The 23,748-nt window shown below is 33.8% G+C and overlaps 2 protein-coding genes across 3 annotated transcripts in view; one reads left to right on the top strand and one right to left on the bottom strand.

Moving 5' to 3' along the window:
• LOC118200195 (hexokinase-2-like) overlaps positions 1 to 3,519 on the top strand; it is a 47,373-nt gene extending 43,854 nt beyond the window's left edge. The window contains exon 7 of the mRNA XM_035372131.2: positions 3,385 to 3,519. Within this exon, the coding sequence (XP_035228022.2) occupies positions 3,385 to 3,483 (99 nt within the window). The 3' untranslated portion in view covers positions 3,484 to 3,519. The remainder of the gene's footprint in view (positions 1 to 3,384) is intronic.
• Positions 3,012 to 23,748, bottom strand: part of LOC118200196 (HAUS augmin-like complex subunit 1) — a 48,293-nt gene continuing 27,556 nt past the window's right edge. The window contains exons 4-9 of one of the 2 annotated variants that reach the window (XR_004760046.2): positions 15,827 to 15,961; positions 11,999 to 12,122; positions 8,302 to 8,367; positions 7,807 to 7,853; positions 3,756 to 3,827; positions 3,591 to 3,667 (exon numbers count right to left, since the gene is read on the bottom strand). Coding sequence is in view for 1 of the 2 variants with exons in the window: in XM_035372132.2 (XP_035228023.1) it covers positions 3,572 to 3,667; positions 3,756 to 3,827; positions 8,302 to 8,367; positions 11,999 to 12,122; positions 15,827 to 15,961 (493 nt within the window). In the remaining variant the exon portion in view is untranslated. Of the gene's footprint in view, positions 3,668 to 3,755; positions 3,828 to 7,806; positions 7,854 to 8,301; positions 8,368 to 11,998; positions 12,123 to 15,826; positions 15,962 to 23,748 lie in introns of both variants that reach the window. The other variant, XM_035372132.2, reaches the window with a different exon arrangement.

Genomic DNA, 23,748 nt, shown 5'->3' with positions numbered 1-23,748 from the left:
GGAGGAGAACCTACAAGTTCTTTTCGAAAGTCACGTGCTCAGTTAATACAGCGGAGCACAAACTCAATTCTACACTGGTCATGGTCCCTTCCCACATTATCTTAAGAGATTCGGCATACGAGCATCAGATTTGTGTGAATGTGGTGCGGTAGGTGATGCAGTTCACTTCCTCTTCAACTGCCCATAAACCAATAAACTGCATTTAAAAATGCCAAGCCGTGAATATTGGCCACAATGGGCGGAGAATACCTGCGGCAACAAGCAGACGAAAACTAAAATAGAGGAGGTAATCAGGCTATGCTCAGCAAGGTACTAAGAAATTCTCCCCCTCCCTTGAGAATTGTATCTTCGCAGCATAATTTTAATAGCAATTCAAAATACTACAACAACTGAAAATCAACACTAGAAAAATAGCTCACCCCATAGAATAGTAACAGGACTGTAAGAGCTAAACTATTGTAATGTAAGCATATTACTATCCAGTTTGTATGTACTTGATAAAAATAATATTGTAAAGCAGTTTAAATGATATTGAAAATCCAGTCAATGTGTAAATGAATTACAAGTTTACTTTGATTATCTCAGTAAAAGTATTGTAAATATGAATTAGATAATGTTTAAATGTACACATAGCTGTCATGATTTTATGTAATTATCATATGTAACTTGTACAAGACAACGTTTGTAATCAACATATCTATGCTTATACACTGGCCTTGTATGCCCATGTAATATTTATATTTTTACACGGAGGAAATATTTCATTCTGCCAGGATGACTATTAACACTGTAAGACTTTTACAACAAAGTCAGGTCAGTGGCTATCTCTACAGAACATGCAGTTTGCCATGAGTTCCAATAGTTAAGCTAAGCTACACTAGATTTTTGTCAATTTCTCTCATGTGTAACACACAGTCCAGTTTCCTTTAAAAAGATTTCTATAAAAAGATAATTTATATTTTTGTATTTAATAATGTCTAGTGTTCATTTCTGTTAGCATTGCAACCAATAACTTGTGCATGCAAAGGTTTGCTTATGGAGATCAGCTAATGATGACATTAAAAACAAGAAAGGCAGACTATTAGAAAGGACAGACCATTTACAAGGGACATCTTCAAAGAATCTTTTCAAAGTTCATTTCCACAAGATCATAAATTATCACAATGCTTCTTTGAATTCTCTGACAGCACTGCTGAATAATCTCCACTGAGAAAATTCTTGTTAGAGAATTTGGTAATGGCAGTATTAGAAGAAGAGTGCTTAAAAGCTTCTGCTCAGAAACTGTTCCCAATTTAGCTCATACACTGACAATGAAATTTCATATAAAACTACCAATTCCAAGAAGCAGTATGGCAACTCCTGAATCCTGAATATGGCAACTCCAATATTTTCAGCATGTGCTACCCAGCAAACTTCACACTGCTTTTATTTATTTTAGTAGGATTAATAGCTGATACAGTCCTCAATATGGCAGTAAAATTTATTTTTTCAAAAGCAAATTATGAAAAATGTGTTCCATCCTGAGCACATGCAGTTTCTCATAATGCATCTTCTCAATTCCTTTGTTAATATTTCCTAATGCTGCATCAGTATCTCCATGCAACCTACAAGAAAGCCAACAGTGGGCTTTTATGGAATAGTAGTAATATAAACATAGCAACAAAGCTATTTGTAATACCAGTAAGCAGCTTTTGGCTTTGTAGCTTGAGATTACCTGCACAGTGAAATAAAGGCACTGCTCCCAAGTGGCACTCCATTATCAAGAGCAACTTCCATGCGGCACTCCACCATCAACAATTGAATTCTTGACACTTAGACAAAAGGATTTTTTTTTTTTTTTTTTTCCCCTTGTTTATGGAGTGCTGTAACATGCCTTAGAAGTCTGAAATTTTGCTATTTGGACAGATCCATTCTGTTCTGGATTTATCCCCACTAATCTTCCTGATGCCCATGTAGCTAGAGAAGAGTCACCTTTTTAACAGAACGATGTCGCCAAGTTTCAGATTTCCCCAATCCTTGTCCATTTTGATCTAGAGTGCAAAGTATGTGGGTGTTCACTACGCTATCTCTTCCAAAATCCCTGCTTTGTTAATTGCAGTAGTATCCACCTGCAAAGATGGTCTTGAGAACCGGTATAGCTATATTTGGATAGAATTCTTATAGTTTCTCCTACAAGGAGATGAGAAAAATTCAGTACATCTAAAATAATGGGAATTAGAAAAGTAGAACTTAGAATAGCCTCTATTTCCACAAGCCAACTCTTCAAATGTAAGTATTGTCTTCCCAATAAATCTTCTGAGATGAACTTTACAGATTTAATTCCGTTTTCACATATAAAATACCACCTGCCACTTATTAAGCTTAGTTAACAAACTCAGCCACTCATTGCATTCAAATAAATAAATAAAAAAAAAAAAAAAAATTGCTAATCAACAGAAAAACCACTGTTTAATTCATCTCCGTTGCTTATTAATCTCAAATTGGTAAAAGACTGATTCTTCAGTGCCAGAATATCAAATTTCTACCTATCAAAGCTTTTTGTATTTCATATACTTAACGTATTGTAGCTTTATTGCTCAGGTAAGCAGTGCTTCAATAAAACAGACATAACCAAATTTTTTTACCTCTCATCTCTGTACCTGCGAGATACTGTTTTCGAAGGTCTTTGTCTGCAACGGACTTGAGAGGGGCAGAATTTCCTCATTTTGTAGTAAAGAGAATCCTCTAGAGACACTGTTAACTGATGATGGTCCCATCTTGAATACCAGCTGATGGGAGATAGAAGTGCAACTTCTGTACTCAGTTTTTAAGGTTTCCACATTCAAAATCTCCCCTTTAGGATAGACATATTATGTTCAGATAGTTATTAAAAAACTTATAAAATGCTTACAAAAGCTTATGAATCTAGTCTGCGAATTTAAAATAAAATACCATCTAATATCAGCATTCTTAACACTAGTTAAGTAAATGCTGACAGATATAGAAAATCAAAAAACACAAATAAAAATGTAGAGGTTTTCAATTATTTAAATTTATTTGGTAAACAAGACACAAGAAAACTGGAAAATTAAAGTAAATATACAAAGTTAAAAAATACAGGAATTGATTCTTAATACATTCCATTAATTTTACATTTTGTGACCTCTATTAGGAAATCATATAAATATATAAATACACATTTTTTTTTATGCTTATATGAAACATCTGTAAATTCTTTAATTATAGTTCAGTGCTTATTTTTACTTGATTAATAAAATACAACCATTTTATGTCTGTATAATGTATGTAAAACTTATACAAAAGCTATGTCATTTATCAAAATGTTCTATTTCCTAATTTTTTTTTTTTTTTTTTTTTTTTTTTTTTTTTTTTTTTTTTTTTAAGTTTCAGTTTATACCAATGGAAGATGTAATGAGCCTTCAAGGATCAGCTTTGGCTACCTCTATAGCCAGGAGGTTAGACAGATCCTTCTTGAGATTTTAAATCACATTTTATTAACAAACCACACATAGAGGGAAAAAAAATATGAGTTAGTAAAATGATAACATTAAAAAAATTGTGACTAGTTATGTTAACAATTTTTTTTTAATAAAACAGAGAACTGATTTTGTAGTCTTTCAAGTTCAACTTGAGCTTCTTCTATCTTTAATCTTGTTAACATTTCATTCTAGAAAGAGCGGAAGAAAAAACTATTAAAAATAGGCAATAAAAACAATGAAGTATATAATTCTGCATATTTATGAAAAATAAATTACCGGAGGCAATGACTGATAACTATCTAATTTTGCACGAAGACACTCGACTTCTTTTTCTAAGAAGTTTATATCCTGAAATAAGAAAAAAATTATTTTTAAGTACATATAAGAATAAATCAAGAAACATACAGTTGTTAAACTACTTAAAGTAAAAGAGATTGACAACAAAATGTCATTCGTGTTTCTTTAAGTACAAAAATTAATTTGAAAGCACAAAGGAAAGACTGTTAAAATTCATATTTAAAAAATATTCAAGAATACAGATGACATCAAAATTACACATAAATTATCAATTACTTAATGACCAATAATTATTTCTATAGGACATCAGAATTTTAAACATGAAGGACAAGAAATGACTGCAAAAAAAATCTTTCAATATTGCAGAACACGCAACTCAATAGACATCAACCAACATGTATAAATGAAAACATAACTCAAAAGACAGAGATAAAGTGTACAGAAATAATTTTAAAAAGACTACAGTCAGAAATAATATCCAGTATGTAAGAGCCCACAAAATGCTTATGAATATCTATACTTTATGAAGTAATTAAAGCTAAGTCAAACTAAAAATAAAATCTTGGAACTAAATCTTTTTCAAGAATTAAATCGTAATATCACGTGCTTTTTGAATGACAGGAAAGTAAATGGATTTTTATTCATATATCCCAGCTAGTGCTCAGTGAACTTACTTGTGTCCCCAAACGGTACAATAAATAGATTTACTTTCGCTGCCAGTATTTATATAAAAAGTAATTAATTCTGAAGACATTTGTTAAGTAGAAATATTTTTTTAAAGTGTATGTTCTTTAATTTTTTGTTTCATAATAATTCTTTTTCATACAGTAGGTAATCTAGCATAAGTGAATAAATGGAAAATAAAAATAAAATATGAAGTTATTTAAAATCACTAACACATGCATAAACATTTATCAGAAATAAATAAATTCACCATTTTAATGAAGTTCTAAAATTTTTCATTTATCTCTTTAAAAATGCAGAAAGCATTTATATTTTGAAAATTTTTGAATGAAGTATTACTATGAAAGTGCACCGAAAGGTAATTTACGATAAGAGAACAGATTCCCTGTTATAATTGCACCACTATCCCCCTCCCATAAATATCTTTCTTATACACAATAAAATGTAGTACACATTTACAAATTATTTATAAGTTTTATGAATAATATACACATTTGCAAATAGAGGGGAATGAAAAATCGCATACATTCAATAATTACATTTTGAAATAGGAACCATTATGAATGCATTGCATTTAAAAATTACTTTGCTACCACATAGTTTAAAAGAACAGAGATAAAATCTATTGCTGCTGTTGACTAAATCCTAGCAGTTTATAAAATCACATAATATTGCAGAAATGGTGCATTCTTCATTAGCCAAAGATGAAGTAACTTGAAAGTAATTACTTCAAAACATCTTTCAAAATATAACTTACTAGTATGGATTCACTCTTTTAAGATAATCCTACTATAATTAAACTTAGGAGATAATATAATCAGTTAATCAATATTGTTTAGTAAATAAATTAACTTACTTTGCAGAAATGGCGCAAGTAGTATTAACTTGTTTTCACACTCAATGAATTTAAAATCATACAACATTATATATATATATATATACAAAAGTATAAAAATGTATAAAGAAGTCATTTACAATGTTTAAAATAAAAGTCAACAAAATTGTTGAAAGCTCGGTAGGCCGAAGGAGAAGATACAAAATCGTAACATTTCGGAGGCTGATGAATTCCAATTAATTTTAATCTGCATTTCAATAGATTTCTTGCTTTATCAAGCAATGGGCAGTCAAAAAGCAGGTGAAAAACACTTTACTGAACGCCAAGATTGCATTCACACAAATTGGAAGACGTCAGCTGAAACCGCTCAAGATAAACTTTAAACTTACCATGCCCAGACAAAAATTGCGTAACTTTAAAATTGAGCAACAAGGCCTTACTTTTTATAGGCTTTCAAAAATAGTTGGGAAGAATGTTTTTGTAACAGATTCCTTATTAGAAGAGATATAATCACAGTTCCACTGCTCAATCATTTTAGCTTTGAATATTTTTTTGAAATAAGATTTTGGAATATTTACATTAATATCATTTCTAGTTGCATTCTTAGCAAGCCAATCAGCTCTCTTGTTTCCATAATTACCCGAATGACCACGGACAAATGTAAAAAACACTGAAATACCCTTCTTCTCCAGATCTCCGTGAGACTGCTGTATATTAACATTATCATTACATGAAGAGGTATTTTTAAAAGACTCCAGGGAAGAGAGTGAATCCATACAGATTAAGTAACTGGCACCACGTCCATCCTGGCTAATTAGCCACTTAATTGCAAAATTAATACACAAAAGCTCAGAAATGTATACAGTACATTCATTTCTAATGCGAAATTGGTGGTACTCAATTCCAACATCATCTTCAAAAAATAACATAAGCAAAAACAACTTTATGATCAATCTTACTACCATCTGTATAGAACACAAGTGAGAATGAATTTACATCAGTGTCCACACTATCCAGGATCTGCACTGGTTGTCTTACAGAAGGATATGGAAGAACAGACAAGGGCAATAAACCATCAAAATGAGAACTGGAGCAGTTTGCAAGACTATTCTTGTAATCTATAAAGGTCAAAATAAACAAAATCGAGCGGTGGAAATCCGGCAAGAGAGAAAACAGCACTGTAACTAATAGTTTGGTAACCCCTTATAACTCGCAGTAAAATTAGTCTTTGAACTCAAAGTTAGAGTTAATTTTCTTTTTTAGAGACAATCCCCGAGCTCTACATCCATATGAAATAAAGGGTACAATGCCTTGTTTATAAATAATTGCGCTAACATTCGATTTAACACCAACGCTATTACATGCAATTCGATTCAGCCCATGCTGAAGTCTCTCACATTTATTAGAAATGTAGGAAATATGTTTTTTCCAGTTTAGAAAAACATATTAAAAACTGTTATCTGATTGAGACAATGTTGACTAAGCATTGCCTTAGGTAGAGGTGATTGTAACCCCATTGTAACCCACAGAAATTATATTGTACAATAAATAGTATTAAAAGGTATTAAAAATGTATTATTTTCTTTCCTTTCCATACAGACAGAATTTTCCAGTAGACATTATATGATACATGGCAATTATTACATCTACATGGAATTTCCAAAATCCAGAATTTCCAAATCTGAGAACGTAAAAAATCTAAACTTCCAGCTATATGTGAACTACAATTATCTCTGTTCCATAGTTTAATCTTCAGGAATTTCACTCACAGCCTCTCGTAAAAAACAAAGTTGAGAATCTAGACAGCTAGTGCTAGTTACTAATATGGAAAATTTAAAGTTTATGTGTTCAAGGGCATTTGTATAGGTAAGAGAAAATGCATCATTCTGCAGTTGAAAAGATTAATGGGAGAAGCGAGTTCTGTAAATTGAATTGTTGAATTCAAGTCAAATTAAGTGAATTAAGAACTGCCTTCTGATGAAAAGCATCCTGACCACTTAACTTTGATCCATAAATTTTCCTAAATTTAGATTCTGTACAGTTTACTGCCAGAAATTGTAATTTCTGCTGAGTTCCTATATTCAGTATTAATAATACACCATGTAAAATGAGTCTCTGTTTACCCAAAGATAATATTTTAAAAGATTCAAATTTTAAATTATTTAATTTCTTTTGGCTTATTTTTATCAGACAAAGCTCCCCTATATATTCAGTATTAATAATACACCATGTAAAATGAGTCTCTGTTTACCCAAAGATAATATTTTAAAAGATTCAAATTTTAAATTATTTAATTTCTTTTGGCTTATTTTTATCAGACAAAGCTCCCCTATATTTGTATATATGATTTTTGCATTTTTTACACAGGTCTAGAGGAAATGAGCCTTTACTTTTCAAGAAAAACCAATGCCACACATTCAATAGTTAGTTTTGAAAATATTAAATTAATAGAGCTTCTTGTTGGTACTATGATTCACTATCATAACAAAGAAATATCAAAGTTTATCTCACATAGGTTTCTCGTGTTCTTCAACAAGAATTACGATTTTTCTTAAAAACTGAAAAGAGAACGAATACATATTTTCACCCAAATTTAAATAGTGATTACATTATAAATATAGACTCATTATTTAATAAGTTCTTTTATTACAAACATTCATAATTTTCAAAACTAGGAATTAAAAAGATCTGCAATATGCAGCTGCCCTCCCTGAAAAAAATTGATTTTCAGTATAAAAATATTTCACCTTGACCGCACAGCTCTCCCCCCTCGAAACCGTCAGCTGTAATGTATTGTTTTCTTTTGTGTAATGTGAAAAATATTTAAATGGCTCTATTATGTTGTACAAATTATAAAAGGGTTAATTGACTGAATTTATCTAGAAAATATTTGTTTATTAGAACTATCAAATCTTCTGTGGTTAAATTTGGTTGATAATTGAAACAATAATCCTTCAGCTTAAATTATAGTTAAAAATTTTAGAGAATAAAATTAAAAAAAATTACCTCTGCCTTTTTAACTAGATCACTGTGACTAAACATGGAGTCATATTCTGCACTTTCCAAACGTCTCTGAAAATTTAAACATAATAATTTTTTGTTTCTTTTAAAATGAAATCAAAATAAAATAACACACATCAAAATAAAATTCTCAATTATGCCTTTTTTTATACAGACAAAAAATTACTCAGCTCACAACTCTATACTCCAAGATGACAGTTAATACTATCAGAATGTATTTTAATATAGTGTTACGAATTTTGTATTTAGTTAGACATTTTTAGTAAAATTATAACTAAAATTGTTTTATTTTCCCGTGTAATGTAGCACAAGACGAGATTTAAGAGAAGCTATGCTGGAAAGCATGCGCATTTAACATTGAATAAATAAATATCTCTCTTATTTGTACAGAAACTGAATAAATGTAATTAACTACTATGTTAGCTGTAACCGTAATTCTACTGTTTTGCTTTCCAGAAATCTCGAGAAGCAGAAATTACTAGAATCTGATTTAAAGCTAGAAAAAGCCAGACAGAGAACATCTCATCTTCAGTTGTTGTTTAGTCAGCTGATGTTATTATGCTGACTGGATTAGCTTTCTCTGTGCTGTGGATTGCATTGTACTCAATGTTTTAGTAGTTTAAAGCAGTGCTCCGCAACCGGTGTGCCGTGGCACACTGGTGTGCCATGAGTAGGATATAGGTGTGCCGCAATCAAATACATGTATTTGACATTTTGCAATTTTTTATCATGTATTTAATACAAAATGACAATTTTTTTCCCTTAATAATGTCTATTTTAAATGTTTTTATATATTTCACTGTTGTGTGTGTGATTGTAAGTGTGTCAGCATTTGAATTTTTTCGGCACTTCCTTGATAACTCGGAACTCTTTGGTGTGCCACGAAATTCCAGAAAGATTTTTTGTGCGTCACAGGTGAGAAAAGGTTGTGGAGCACTGGTTTAAAGTATAGCTACTGATTATATCGCATGTACGAATATCTCTGAGGAAAAATCCAGCATTCTGCTATATTTCTTTTGGTAAGAAAAATTTTTAACCTTTCATTGGACTTGTGCATTCAATCTATTATGAACCCATACGCATGCAACACTTTTTGGTGTCAGGAGTGGTGTTGAATGCCAGTAACAACAGCGATGGAAGAACAATTAAGACAGCTTTTGTCTGTCTTTGTTGTATTCCAGGAAAAGATGGAAGGGGCCATTAACTCTGTGAAAAAAGAGATGAAAGCTGGCCAAGATTCCCTTAAAGAAGATTTGAAAGCTATTAAAGGAGAATTGAACGTGGGTCAAGAATCTGTTAAGGAAAAAATGGAAGGTGGTCAAGAAAAGATGAAAAAAGAAATTACCTGCATAACAGAAAACAAATTTGAGGCTACGGAAGGCAAAATAGATGCGGCTGAAAATAAAGTTGGACAAACTGAAGAAAATGTTTCTCCTATTAAAGAACAGATAGAAAAGAGAATTTCGGCCATGGAACAACAAATAGATTACAGAGTTTCTTCTGTCAAAGCACAAATCAAAGGAAGAGTTTCTGCCATTTCAACAACAAATTGATGACAGGGTTTTCTGCAGTCACGAAAGAAGTTGACACCTTAAAGAAATTTATAGTGATGGCAGGGAGCAATTCTGATGGTTTTAAATTTTTATCCATGCCTGATCATCCCTCCCTGAAGTTATCCACATATGATGGGAAGACTTCTTGGCAAGTGTATAAGACACAATTTTCAATAGTGGTATAAGCGAACGGATGGGATTCCCAAGCTAAGGACTGTCACTGCTTCTCTGAGAGCAGACTCAGCAGATATCCCTGAAACTCTCCCAGAAAACCAAAGGCTAGATTTTGAAGCTCTATCCAGTGCATTTGGGGAGAAATGTTTGAAAGACTACAGCAGGTTTAAATTAAAATCCCGTCAACAGAAGCCCACCGAAACACTCCAGGAGCTCGCCATGGATGTTGAAAAGCTGTCTCACCTTGCCTTTTCAGAGTGCTCAAGAAAAACAAGGGAAATCCTGTCCCTCCAGTACTTCATCGATGGCATCCAGAATCTTAAAATACAGAAAGCTCTATGAATGGCAGATATGAAGGATTTAAAAAGCACTCTAGTGTATGCCATGCAATTTGAGGCAGCCCAGCAAGCAATTCATAGAGAGACCAATCAGAGCTGTGCAAGTCCAAGAGTCAGTGGATGAAACGGCTGCTCATTAAGAGCAGCGGTCACCAACTGGTGGTCCGTAAAAACTTTTTGATTGTCCACAGAAAAATTGGGACATTTATATTTTTATGAAGATTCAGTTTAAAAAATGATGAGTAACAAAACCTAATGTGTAATATGGATTATACTTTTTTTTTTTTTTTTTTTTAATTTTAGCTACTACTTTTAGCGAAATTCTCTCTGAATTTAGCAACTTTTTAGTTACGTTTGCAGGTGTATCTAGCAACATTTGAAAATGAGAGATGGCATCCATGGATATGCTGCTGTTGTCAATAATAGCGGAAACTGGAATTCTCTTTTCTTTTGAATTACAAACATATGCTATTTTAGTCGTTGATAACACAGTTTTTCTCTGTGTCAATAGGCAACTTGATTTTTATGAGAACCATCTGCATTCTGGTTTATAATGGCATCACTGGAAGTTTCCATTTTTGTTTTGTCTAACTGTTGGTCGATGGTGCCATTTCTGAGTAAGCGATGATTATTATGTTTACAATAATTAAAAATTGGCAGCATAACACTTTGTTGATACTGTTTGCGTTTGCCGGTTTGTTCTTGCTTTTCATATTCCTTTTCAGTAATATGGGAATGTGAAGTTTTCTGTACAAGAAGGTAAGATTTTTGTACTTTTGATATAATTTTTCAATGTGAATGAAATATGGGTATCAGTGAGATGTTAATAACGTTTTAATTGTTACTCATAATCAGGGGTGTAGCCTGAATTTCCCAAAGTCATGCTGCTAAACACCAAAAGTTTCAAAAATTATACTAACAAATGAAAATTAGAATTACATGTATTGTAAAGTTGAATATTGTTTTGGGTATTAATATGTTGTTTTTAAAGTCTGATTTAAGGGTTTCTTTTAATTCATATTAGTGGTCCGCTAAATATAAAATTATATATGTAGTGGTCCGTGAAGTTCTAAGGGTTGACGACCACTGGTCTAGGTGACTTAACCAGGCAACTCAATGTCTCAAGATGGAATATGAGTGACATAAAACAAACCCTAAACTGCTGGAAATGTGCTGCTGAAGGCCATGTTCAAAGCAACTGCAGAACACCCCACAGCATGGAAAACAAGACCAACGATTCAAACAGATAAGTCAATGTCTTGAGACGGAATAGGAGTGATAAGAAACCATCCCCAAAGAGTGAAATAATGGCAGAGATTAACAAAAAAAGACCCTTTATTTTGAAACACACTTCAATACTTATAATCAGAGAATTACTGCTCTTATTAAATACATTCAGTTCTCTAAAAAAATACAGTAAGTTAGAACAAGCAAATTTCTAAAGAGTTTAAATTAAAAAATTTTCTGCTAGGGATAATGACATTACAGAATATTATATAGTGCACAATATCATATAAATTTCTATAAAATATGACTATAAAGCCTTATATAAAGTATTTACTGAGTTGTAGAACAAACATAAAGCAGAAAAAATTAAAATAAAAATTCTTTACTTACTTCTAGTTTTTTCATTCTTGATTTATAGTCTTCAATTTTATGCATTACAAATGAAGTATTTTCATTGAAATTATTATCCAAAGAATTTTGAATATGCAATACTTTTTTTACATCCTCTATTTCCCTACATGGAAAGAATGTACATTTATAACTAAACAAATGAATGCAACATATTGAAAATTTTATTTAAACTTCAAGATAATTAAGTTTATCCCTTTTGCTAAAATTAGTAAACATTTAAATAAATGCTATCAATAAATCAACATGGTACGAAGTAAGAAAATTTTGCTATCATATATCTAAATTGATTTGCATATACATGAAAATGCAAACAGTTATTCATTTGGAGAAATAAGCAGCATTGATTACACATACTCCTGATTTTAGGAACTTGGATACTTTTTTGAGCTCATTTTGTCTGAGCACTTTTTTGAAGTTATTTATTGGGGGGAACCCTTCTCTGTACATGTTTACACATTTAAACTTAGTCATCTAGCATTTTTATAGATAAAAATTGGGTTTTAGACTATTTCAAAACAGTACATCCATTTTTACTTCTTAAAAAAAAATTATTTTAAATGATAACATCAGTCCTTCATTTACAACAAAATAATATATGCAATTTTTGTCACTAAATCTACCTTGTCTTAAAGTATATTTAGTTCCAGATTCTGCTGCAATGTGAAAATTATGCTTTTTAGCTCCTTTACAGTTTCATATTAATTCTTACTGGCACATACATAGAGCATCATTATATAATCCTTTCTTCAGCAAAATTACAATCCGATGAACTAACAGGCTACTCAATTTGTAACTAAGTACACATACATTAATGGTAAACACATACATCTATTTTTTATACTTAAAGTACATTTTTACCCAAATTTCTAACTTTATTTGCAGTCCATGTTATTGAATGAGATAATTGGACCACTTTTTCAGTGGTCTGGTTTTGGTATTTTTTAGATTTAAGGTTTTAAGAATGGCTCTCAGAAAGGAGATTTTGAAACATCAATGGAACATTCTTATTTCATTTAATTTGCTAATTTTATTAAAATGGATGCTTTCTGTTGATTTTCTACTTGTTCCTCATTGAAAGCTAGAATTCTTTTTCAGATTCCAAGCTATATAACTTGAAATTATTATAATAATTTTGAAATACATGATGAGATCAACAAAGCACCCCCACATTTTGTCTTATGCTGCCTTTAGCATAGAAGAAGTTCGGCATTTTTTGTTCTTCATCAAAATTCTTCTTTATATTATAAAAATTAAGGTGCTATAAAACTAAAATAGATAATCAGATAAAAGTGGAAAAAATAACTGGTGGACTACTCTTTTGAGATAGTCTAGAATACATTTTTTACCAATAAAATTACTATATAGCCAAAATGTGTGGAAAACAATGTTTTGAAGAAATGCTGAATCATTTATACATACTGTTGAACCTTTCAAAATTCAGTGTATAGGCTACCAGCAAAGTACGAAACACCAGCATTCTACAGAATATCTAGCCATTTTATAGAATGACTGTCATTTTTTGACAAAGTATGAAATATGAGTATTATTATTACATACCTTACTTAAGCATTGTATATACATTGCATAGGCATTCTGTAGTATGACAAATGCTCTTTAGGCAATGTATGATAAAAGGGTTATGATAATGCTATTATTCAAAAGACATTCAATCCTTAAAACACAAATGTTATTTTGAAAAAACAATGAAAGAATGCCATTAAAATATTTTTATTCAAAATGCACAGAGAAAAATGAAAGTTGTAGAAAATAAATTTTATGGCTTTCTTATTTAGAGCAACAAATTTTTTCATAAAAAATAAAAATTAATCTATTTGTTGCAGCTTGGTAGACTTGAAGGAAATTTTGAATTCACTGAACAAAAGCAGTTGCAACTAACCAGAGAGGAATTTTATGGTTAGAAATATCTTCAGTTCTAAGGAAATTCTTAGAATATAAAATGAACTGTGATCTCATATATAGTTGTTTTAAAATTCTTTCAGAAGTTCCAAATCGGTAGAAACTATCCACTGTTACACTCATTACAAATGATAATGTAAGATACAATAACACGCCAAACAAATATTAATTTAAGAGTCAAAAAAAAAAAACTTTGAAAATATAACACTGATTTTTATTGTTTGACTTCTAAATTAAATGATAATATATTGCATGAATTCTTATATACTTTCCCCAGCATTATATGTAACAAGGAGATCTATTTCATGCTTTGCCAGTTCATTCTAGAGAATGCCTAGGTAATGCGTGAAATGTTTCATCGTTTCATACACTGCCGGCGAGTTTGCGGCATTCTATAAAATGCTGGGTTTCACACTTTATCAGTAGCATATATATACGTAGGTTGGGGCAAAAGTCATGGCAACTACTTTTTTTTCTTGAAGATACCAGTCCGGTTGAAAAATGTGATATATACAGACGAAAGGACAAGGTCTTAACTACATGTGTGGACAATGAATAGCACTGAAATATCGTAACACATGAATTTATTACGGTAGTACACAGGGCAATATAGCCTTCACCGTGCAAAAGAATGATAGCACAATACACATAAAGTTGACATGATAAACCTGGGCCTAAAAATCCTCAATGTAGTCCCCTGCTACTGTCACCACACGCCGCCAACGATGTGGGAGGCGCTGAATACCATCAGCCTCAGCATTTGCTGCACCATGCGTGAATTGGGTCATCTGTTGGCGCACAGCATTAGCAATGTCGTCTCGTGTTGCAAACCGCCTACCACGTATTGGTTCCTTAATCTTGGGAATGAGGTCAAAGTCACAGGGCAAAAGGTCAGGAGAGTACAGTTGGGTGCTCCAATTCTTCCCAAACCCAACGTCGGAGTAGCTGCCGTACACATTCTGCTTTACGTGGTCTTGCATTGTCGTGCAAGAATTATTGCACTGTCCACAAGATCCGAACGTTTATCCCGAATGCCGCGTCGTACCTGTCGCACAGGAAGTCCTTGTAGTACCGTGTGGTCACTGTTCTGCCATGAGGAACAAAGTGGCAAACAATGACACCTCTGACATCATATGCGACGATAACCATCAATTTGACTGGGGAAGGATTCTGACGCTAGCTCATTATGCAATATCCTGTGGACGGTGCGTTTCTCGATGCTACTTGCCACTCTAATTCCAGTAATGTCCATCGTTTGTCTTCATCCATGAGGTGCTCGATAACGGCACGTGCCAAGTCGGTCCACACACTCACCGGTCGTCCCGAAAGTTGCTCATCACTGGTTGAAACATGTCCTTGCTGAAACTTTCCTACTCACCGTGCTACTGTACAATATAGTAGGGCATTATTCCCAAGGGCTTCTACTAATTCACTGTGGCATTCCATAGCATTTCTCCCTCGGAGAATGGCTATTTTGATGTAAGCGCGCTGCTCAACATGGGTTACTTTTATCTCGCACGGCACTCACCAACTGACTGATTTCAGAGCCCTCGCTTTCACAGAGTCATATGTTGTTCTGCATACACACTGTGCCTGCAGAACTTCCACACGACACATATACGTTTTGTGATCCGTTCACATATCTACAAGAAAAGAATAGTTGCCATGACTTTTGCTCCAACCCTCGTATTTTTATGGTTTTATTTAATGAAGTGAAAGTTATACTAATTTTATTACATCATTTAGATCAAACATCTTTAACTTTCAAAATTTTCATAACAACACTTGTATTAAGCAAATGTTTTCATGTTAATTAGTTGTTTATGTTGTAAGCATGAGCAAACAATTTTTTCATCAGTCAAGCTTGTAACAGAGAAAAGAAACTGATACCTTTTTAACATGTCATTCATCATTTTTGTGTCTGATATCTTTTTTTCGAGAAGGAATGTATTATAATCCTTAATCGTTTGTTTTTCTTTACGTCTAAGTCCATTTTCACAAGCTACAGAAGCTCCTAGAAAAAAACTTTGAGAACAAAAAAAAATTTAGCCAGTAGTTTTGAAAATACAAGAAAATGAGCATTTACTACTTACTATGCATTAATAAAGTTTTAAAATTCATTAAAAAAGAAGAATGGATGGGGTGGGGGAACAATCTATGCGCATCTCACCTTCTACACACATCTTTGCCTAACGCTATACATCTCTTGCATATTTATACAGATACTGGAAGCATCCCTAGAATTCAACTATTGAAATATACTAATTTCCCTTCCCTTTGTAGTTTATAAAAGATTTTTACAATGTGGCCTTTAATGTAAAATTTCATTTTATCAGACAAAAAGCAGTTTTCATGCATTCCCCTTATTTTAATGAAGAGGATATAAGAAAATGCATTTCATGGCCATAATGATAATTACATTGTAAGAAGAAATTTTTATAGCTTCATCAAAGTTTGAATTTCTGACAACAGGTATCAGTTGCATAAAAACCTCGCCCCCTTTTTTTTTTCTGTTAGCTTCCAATACTTTACAGAAAGCAAGCTGATATGTATTAAAATCATTGCCACTAATTACAGTCAAAAGTTGTTAATTCGGAATGATCTATAATACGGACTTCAAAGCTAAAAACTTTCTGCGCATGCGCCGCGTTTACGCATGCGCATAAGACCTTTTACGTCTGCGCATATGAGTGTGCGCAAGCGCAGAATACGTTTTCGCGTGCGCATTTTATGTATAACGGACAGTATAATCTAAAATTATCTAATTATCGATTTCAGTTAATGTTGATGATTGCGTTGTTCCTTAATTTTCGAATTGGATCCGGCTTATTATTTTTTGCTATAAAAGTAAACTTAAACTTTCGATTATGTCAAATAGAATTTCCGATTGTGGAGCTCCCAAAGGATCGTACAAAACGAAAGTATGTTTTGATGTTCATCGAACAAAAAGTGGAATTGCTGCAAAAAATGGATAAAGACATGAAGAATGTGACAGAGAGGTTAGTGAAAACGAAAAAATTTCGATTGACAAGTTAGTCGGCATTCTCGGCACAGCAATTAACGGGACTTGAACAGCGGAACTTTGTAACTGAACAAGAAATTATGTCTGTTTATAGACTTAAAGAGAAAGTATTATCACATAAAACAAAGCAACTTACATTGAAAGAAATGTTTAATAAAGTAAATAAATAAATATTAAGCTTTTTTTCTTTGTAAGTTTTGATACCCTTTAGATTATAATTGTTCTTTATTTCATAAATTATGCTTTCATATTTTTAATTTTAGAATTTCTGCATGCCATCTTACAAGATTTAAACTGATGATCTATTATTCGGAATCGTCGATGTCCCGACGAGTCCGGATTAATGCCTTTTGACTGTACTAGGAATACGAAAGATATCCAGTACTAGGTCTAGATGTTAAATATTTGGCAACTGGATATTATGATTATTTGAATGAATATCTGGGAAATCAAGCTTGGATAAGAAAGAGAAATACAGTCAAAAGACTTTAATCCGGACTCGTCGGTACTTCGGTGATTATAGATCATCAGTTTAAATCTGGTAAGATGGCATGCAGAAATTATAAAATTAAAAATATGAAAATGTACTTTATGAAATAAAGAGCAATTATGATCTAAAGGGTATCAAAATTTAGAAAAAAAAGCTTAATATTTATTTGTTTACTTTATTAAACATTTCTTTCAACGCGCGAATTCATAAAGCATACATTACGCATAGATGAAATTAGAAAATTGCAACCAGAAAACTATTTGATGTGTATTCATGATATTTATAATGACAAGGAATTTGATTTAAATCATATCAAAGATGGAGTACATCAAGATGAAATACTACATTTAGTAAGGAATTATAATCCGAATAAAATAAAAACATCTGCCCTGAAGATAAGGATAGTGCTGACAAATCAACTTCCAGTTCATTGCGCGCCGCGATGTCCTCCCCCCCCCCCAAGACCAGTGTGAAATTGATAAACAGATTTCAGAATGGTTAGAGAAACAAAGGACATGCCTTTATCCATTTTTTGCAGGAATTACATTTTTTGTTTGGTGGACATCGAAACATTCTTTTGCTTTGTAGATCCTTTGGCAGCTCCAGAATCGGAAATTCCTTTTGACATAATCAAAAGTTCAAGCTTAGTTTTATAAAATTGCTCTAACAGTCTGCAAAAAATAATAAGCTGGATCCAATTAGAAGATTAAGGAACAAAGCAATCTGCAACATTAACTGAAATAGATAATTAGATAATTTTAGCTTAGCTTATACCGTCCATTATACATTAAAAGCGCATGCGTTTACGCATGCGCAGAAAGTTTGTAGCTTTGAGGTCTGGATTATAGATCATTCCGGATTTTGGACGTCTGGATTAAAGACTTTTGACTGTATTTTAAAATATCATGGCATCTCTTTAAATTAAAAGCAGATTTATTTCCTCTAAAAGCTGAAGCTTTCGATTTGACAAAGCTTTGTTAAATATTTTATACTGTTACGAATTTGGTATTTAAAAAGCTAATGTTAGTTCAATTATAAATTTCTCGCGCAGTGTAGCACGTGACCAATATTAAAAGAAAGCTAAGCCGGAAAATTGAAAATGCAAGAGCGCGTGCATTAAATAAATAAATATCTCTTTTTGATTTCGAGAAAGTACTAGAGAATTCTAGCGCGTGATTTTAAAATCTTATAAAAAGAGGAAAACATCTCAGTTCGTAGTAATTACTTAGTTTGCTGTTGTTTAGAAAACTGCTCTTGTTGATTGAAGTGAATTTGCGGATTAGCTTTCTTTAGCTGTTTTGAATTGAGTTCTTTTGAACGTTTGAGTAGTTAAAAGATAACTACTGTGATATATTGTGATACTGCCCGATTATTTGAGGACATTTAATCATATTTGTTGTTAGAATAATAAATTTTTGTTAATTTTTCATCGAACTTGTGCATTCATTTCGTAACGAACCCGTCCGCACTTAACAATTTTTGGTGTCAGGAGTGGGGTTTGAATGCCAATAACAAGAGTGATGGAAGAGCAGGTAAGGCAGTTGATATCAGCCCTTGCCTCGTTTAAAGAAGAAATGAAAGAAGAGATGAAATCTAGCCAAGGAAAGATGGAAGGGGCCGTCAACTCCGTTAAGGACGAGATGAAATTGGGCCAAGAATCTGTTAAGGAAGAGATGAAATCCATTAAAGGCGAGATGCAAGCAGGTCAAGAGAAGATTGAAGCAGGACAGGAAGAGATGGAAAGGGAAATTACCTGCATAAGAGAAAATAAATTTGAGGCTATGGAAGGCAGAATGGACGCGGTTGAAAACAAAGTTGGGCAAATTGAAGAAAACATTTCTTCTGTCAAACAACAAATAGAACAGAGAGTTTCGGCCGCAGAACAACAAATCGATTATAGAGTTTCTTCTGTGAAAGAGCAAATAGAAGACAGAGTTTCGGCTGTGGAACAACAAATAGGTTACAGAGTTGATTCGGCCAAAGAAGAAATAGAAGGAAGAGTTTGTTCCTTTCAAAAACAAATCGAACAACAAATTGATGACCGGGTTTCTGCGGTCGCCAAGGAAGTGGATACTTTAAAGAAATTCTTAGCGACAGCAGGGAGCAATTGGGATGGTTTTAAATTTTTACCAATGCCTGCTCGTTCCTCTCTGAAACTATCTACGTATGATGGGAAGACCTCCTGGCAAGTGTATAGGACACAATTTTCTATAGTGGCGGAAGCGAATGGATGGGATTCCCAAGCTAAGGCCTGTCATCTTGCCACTTCTTTGAGAGCAGACGCAGCGGATATCCTGCAGACTCTTCCCGAAAACCAGAGATTAGACTTTGAAGCTCTATCCGGCACATTGGAGCTGTGCTTTGGAGAGAAGTGTTTAAAAGACTACAGCAGGCTTCAACTAAAATCCCGTCAGCAGAAGCCCACCGAAACACTTCAGGAGCTCGCCACGGATGTTGAAAGGCTGTCCTACCTCGCCTTTACGGAGTGCCCAAGAGAAACGAGGGAAATCCTGTCACTGCAATATTTCATGGATGGCATCCGGGGTCCTGAAATACAGAAAGCTCTTCGAATAGCAGATGTAAAGGACATAAAAAGCGCTCTGCTGTACGCCATGAAGTTCGAGGCAGCCCAGCAAGTAACTAGTAGAGATCGCTACCCAGTTAGAGCTGTGCGAGTCCATGAGCCAGTGGATCAACTGATGGCTCGTTTAGATGATTTAGCCAGACAAGTCGATGCTTTGATACGGAATAGGAGCGAGAAGAAAGTGGCTCTAAGGTGTTGGAGATGTGGTAGTGAAGGCCACCTACGAAGGAACTGCAGAACACCCCAGGGCACGGAACCTAAGGCATACGATTTAAGCAGACAATTAAATGCCATGGGAAAGAAAAGGACTGACAAGAAACCAAAGTGCTGGAACTGTGGAGCTGAAGGCCACGTACGAAAGAATTGCAGAACACCCCAGGGTACGAAAATTGAGACCAGTTCCCAGCAACAATACAGGAAACAAATTAGTGACCATATCAAGGAACAGAGGTTGCCACAGAATGAAAAACCTTGTTTTAAAGCGCTTAAAATTTATACAGTGAGTGGCAACAGTAACGGACTGTCCATTAATGGGAATATCGATAACCTTGCAATATGACTACAGCAGACTTCAACTAAAATCCCGTCAGCAGAAGCTCACCGAAACACTTGAGGAGCTCGCCACGGATGTTGAAAGTCTGTCCCACCTCGCCTTTACGGAGTGCCCAAGAGAAACGAGGGAAATCCTGTCACTGCAATATTTCATGGATGTCAATGATCATATTGTAAGGAATATGTCAATGATCATATTCCTTACAATATGATCATTGACACAGGAGCTAATGTTACCATCATTAGGAAAGATTTAGCTGAACAGTTTAAAGATAAACTAATTTGGACGCCACCCTGTGTTACCCTTCAGACTGCATCTGGTGATAAGATCGACATAATTGGGAAGTTAAACGTAAGCATCATGTTTGGAAGTGCCACCTACCATCACACGGCTTATGTGGCGGATATCACAGATCCATGCATACTCGGCTATTCGACTTTTTAAGGAAATACAATTTTTCCTTAGACTTGAAAAACAACAATTTGCTTTCAGCATCTGATGGCATGACTATCCATCCTCAAAAGGGATCCTCGCCTGGAAATGTCGACGCCTTTTCTGAAAGATCTAGCTCGGAAAGCTGCCGAAATCATACCAGGGTCAAAAAGAAATGCAAGACTACAAGCTATTCTCCAGCCCAGATGCTCTTTGGTCGAGACCTTCATCTGCCTTGTGACCGCCTGTTTGATCGCCATACGGATGCGCCTTCATCGCCTGAAGAACACATCCAAGATGCCCAGGCCCGTTTTGAAGTGATGCACCGTTCCGCACGAAAGCGAGTGAACTTGGCGACGGAGAAAGTGAAGACTAGATACAACACGAGAGCTACTGGACATAGATCCAACAAAGGAGACAAGGTGTGGTTGTGGAACCCGATTCAATGAAAAGGACTCAGCCCTAAATTACAGTCACCTTGGGATGGTCACCACACAGTCCTAAACAGGCTGAATGACGTCGTGGTTCAGATCCGTAAGTCTTCAAACTCTAAACCTAAAGTCGTTCATTACAACAGGTTAGCTCATTACTATGCCCATAGTACGTAATGTAAATAATTGTAAATAGTATAAGACCATGGTCCTTTTTGTTTATAAATGTGTATTTGATTTGATTTGTATTTAATATTTGATTTGCATTTAGTATTTGATTTGTATTTAGTATTTGATTTGCATTTAGTATTTGATTTGTATTTAGTATTTGTTTTGTATTTAGTATTTGATAGCATTTGATTTGTTTTATTTATTGCATTTATTGTTCATGTTGTTTGATATTGTAATGTAATGTTTAAGCCTCAGTTGTAAGTTTGGCTTCCTGTCCAGAGATTGTACTGCCCGGGGCGTGCAGTCCTTGGGAAGGGGGCAGTGTTACGAATTTGGTATTTAAAAAGCTAATGTTAGTTCAGTTATAAATTAAATGGTTTTATTTCTCGCGCAAAGAAAGCTAAGCCGGAAAATTGAAAATACAAGAGTGCGTGCATTAAATAAATAAATATCTCGTAAAAACAACCTTGTATTTAGCGTAAATATAATGAAACACTCAATCGATTTCGAGGGCAACTAAAGGTCCCTCCTCATCAGGAGAAAGAAATACTTAGAAAGAAGAAAGTAAAGGAGAAAGAGTCTCAGAAACACGTGGTCCTTATCAGCACTGCACGTGGTTATAACTGGATTTTTAATCAGAGTTGCACTGGCCGCCTACTTTTACTGAGCCAGGCTATCTGATCAAGCAAGAAAAATTAGCAAATTTAAAATAGGGAGCGAGTGGCAAATGCACCTTCACGCTCAAAATCTGAACTTCAAATAATGGAAAGCAACCACTGAGCGGATTTTTATACCTTCTGGTAGTACAAACGCGAGGAGGTAACGCCATCTGTCGGCAAAAATAACTGAATTAAGATAGTAGAATTTTAAAGGCATTAGGAAGGACTGGATTGGACTTCAAATCATTAACTAAACCTGCTAAATCTTTGTGAATGTGAAAAGCCTCAAGAAAATCCAATTCACCTATGGAAGAAGCCTTTTGGATAATTTTTGCAGACCCAAAGTCAAAATTATGGTTAAATGTCCAACTATGATACGCTATTGAAGACTTGTTAATTTCACCTTTTCTGACATAAGATTCATGTTCCTTGATACGAAACTCCAATGCTCTTTTTGTTTGGCCAATATATCTTAAACCACACTGACACGATATACTATAAATTCCCCAAGAATTCAAGACAGAAACGCAATCTTTTAGAATCGAAGGGTGAATTTTATTAATAGGGGAGAAACCGACTTGAAAATTGAATTTCTAGAGAATCTGTGCAATTTTATAGCTAACAGAAGAATTAAATGGAAGCACGTGATTATTGATAAAGCCGTTAAAAAATTTTCAGATTCCCATCAAAGAAGACATTCCACTGTTAGAAATAATATTAATGACCTTGTGGTGCTTCCATATCATAAATTAACAAGTCTTCAATAGCATATCATAGTTGGACATTTAACCATAATTTTGATTTTGGGTCTGCAAAAATTATCCAAAAGGCTTCTTCCATAGGTGAATTGGATTTTCTTGAGGCTTTTCACATTCACAAAGATTTAGCAGGTTTAGTTAATGATTTGAAGTCCAATCCAGTCCTTCCTAATGCCTTTAAAATTCTACTATCTTAATTCAGTTATTTTTGCCGATAGAAGGCGTTACCTCCTCGCGTTTGTACTACCAGAAGGTATAAAAATCCGTTCAGTGGTTGCTTTCCATTATTTGAAGTTCAGATTTTGAGTGTGAAGGTGCATTTGCCCCTCGCTCCCTATTTTAACTTTGCTAATTTTTCTTGCTTGATCAGATAGCCTGGCTCAGTAAAAGTAGGCGGCCAGTGCAACTCTGATTAAAAATCCAGTTATAACCACGTGCAGTGCTGACAAGGACCACGTGTTTCTGAGACTCCTTCTCCTTTATTTTCTTCTTTCTAAGTATTTCTTTCTCCTGATGAGGAGGGACCTTTAGTTGCCCTCGAAATCGATTGAGTGTTTTATTATACCTACGCTAAATACAAGGTTGTTTTTACGATTTTGATTGTAACATTAGCGTGTTTCTCTTCTAGTCTAAATAAATATCTCTTTTTGATTTCAAGAAAGTATTAGAGAATTCTAGCGCGTGATTTTAAAATCTTATAAAAAGAGGAAAA

Source organism: Stegodyphus dumicola, chromosome 6 (genome assembly GCF_044657685.1).
Source record: "Stegodyphus dumicola isolate Sdum_Otavi_A_Nest chromosome 6, ASM4465768v1".
Lineage (NCBI taxonomy): Eukaryota > Metazoa > Arthropoda > Arachnida > Araneae > Eresidae > Stegodyphus > Stegodyphus dumicola.
Note: the sequence above shows the minus strand (reverse complement) of the source record. Positions and strands in the feature narration are given on the sequence as shown.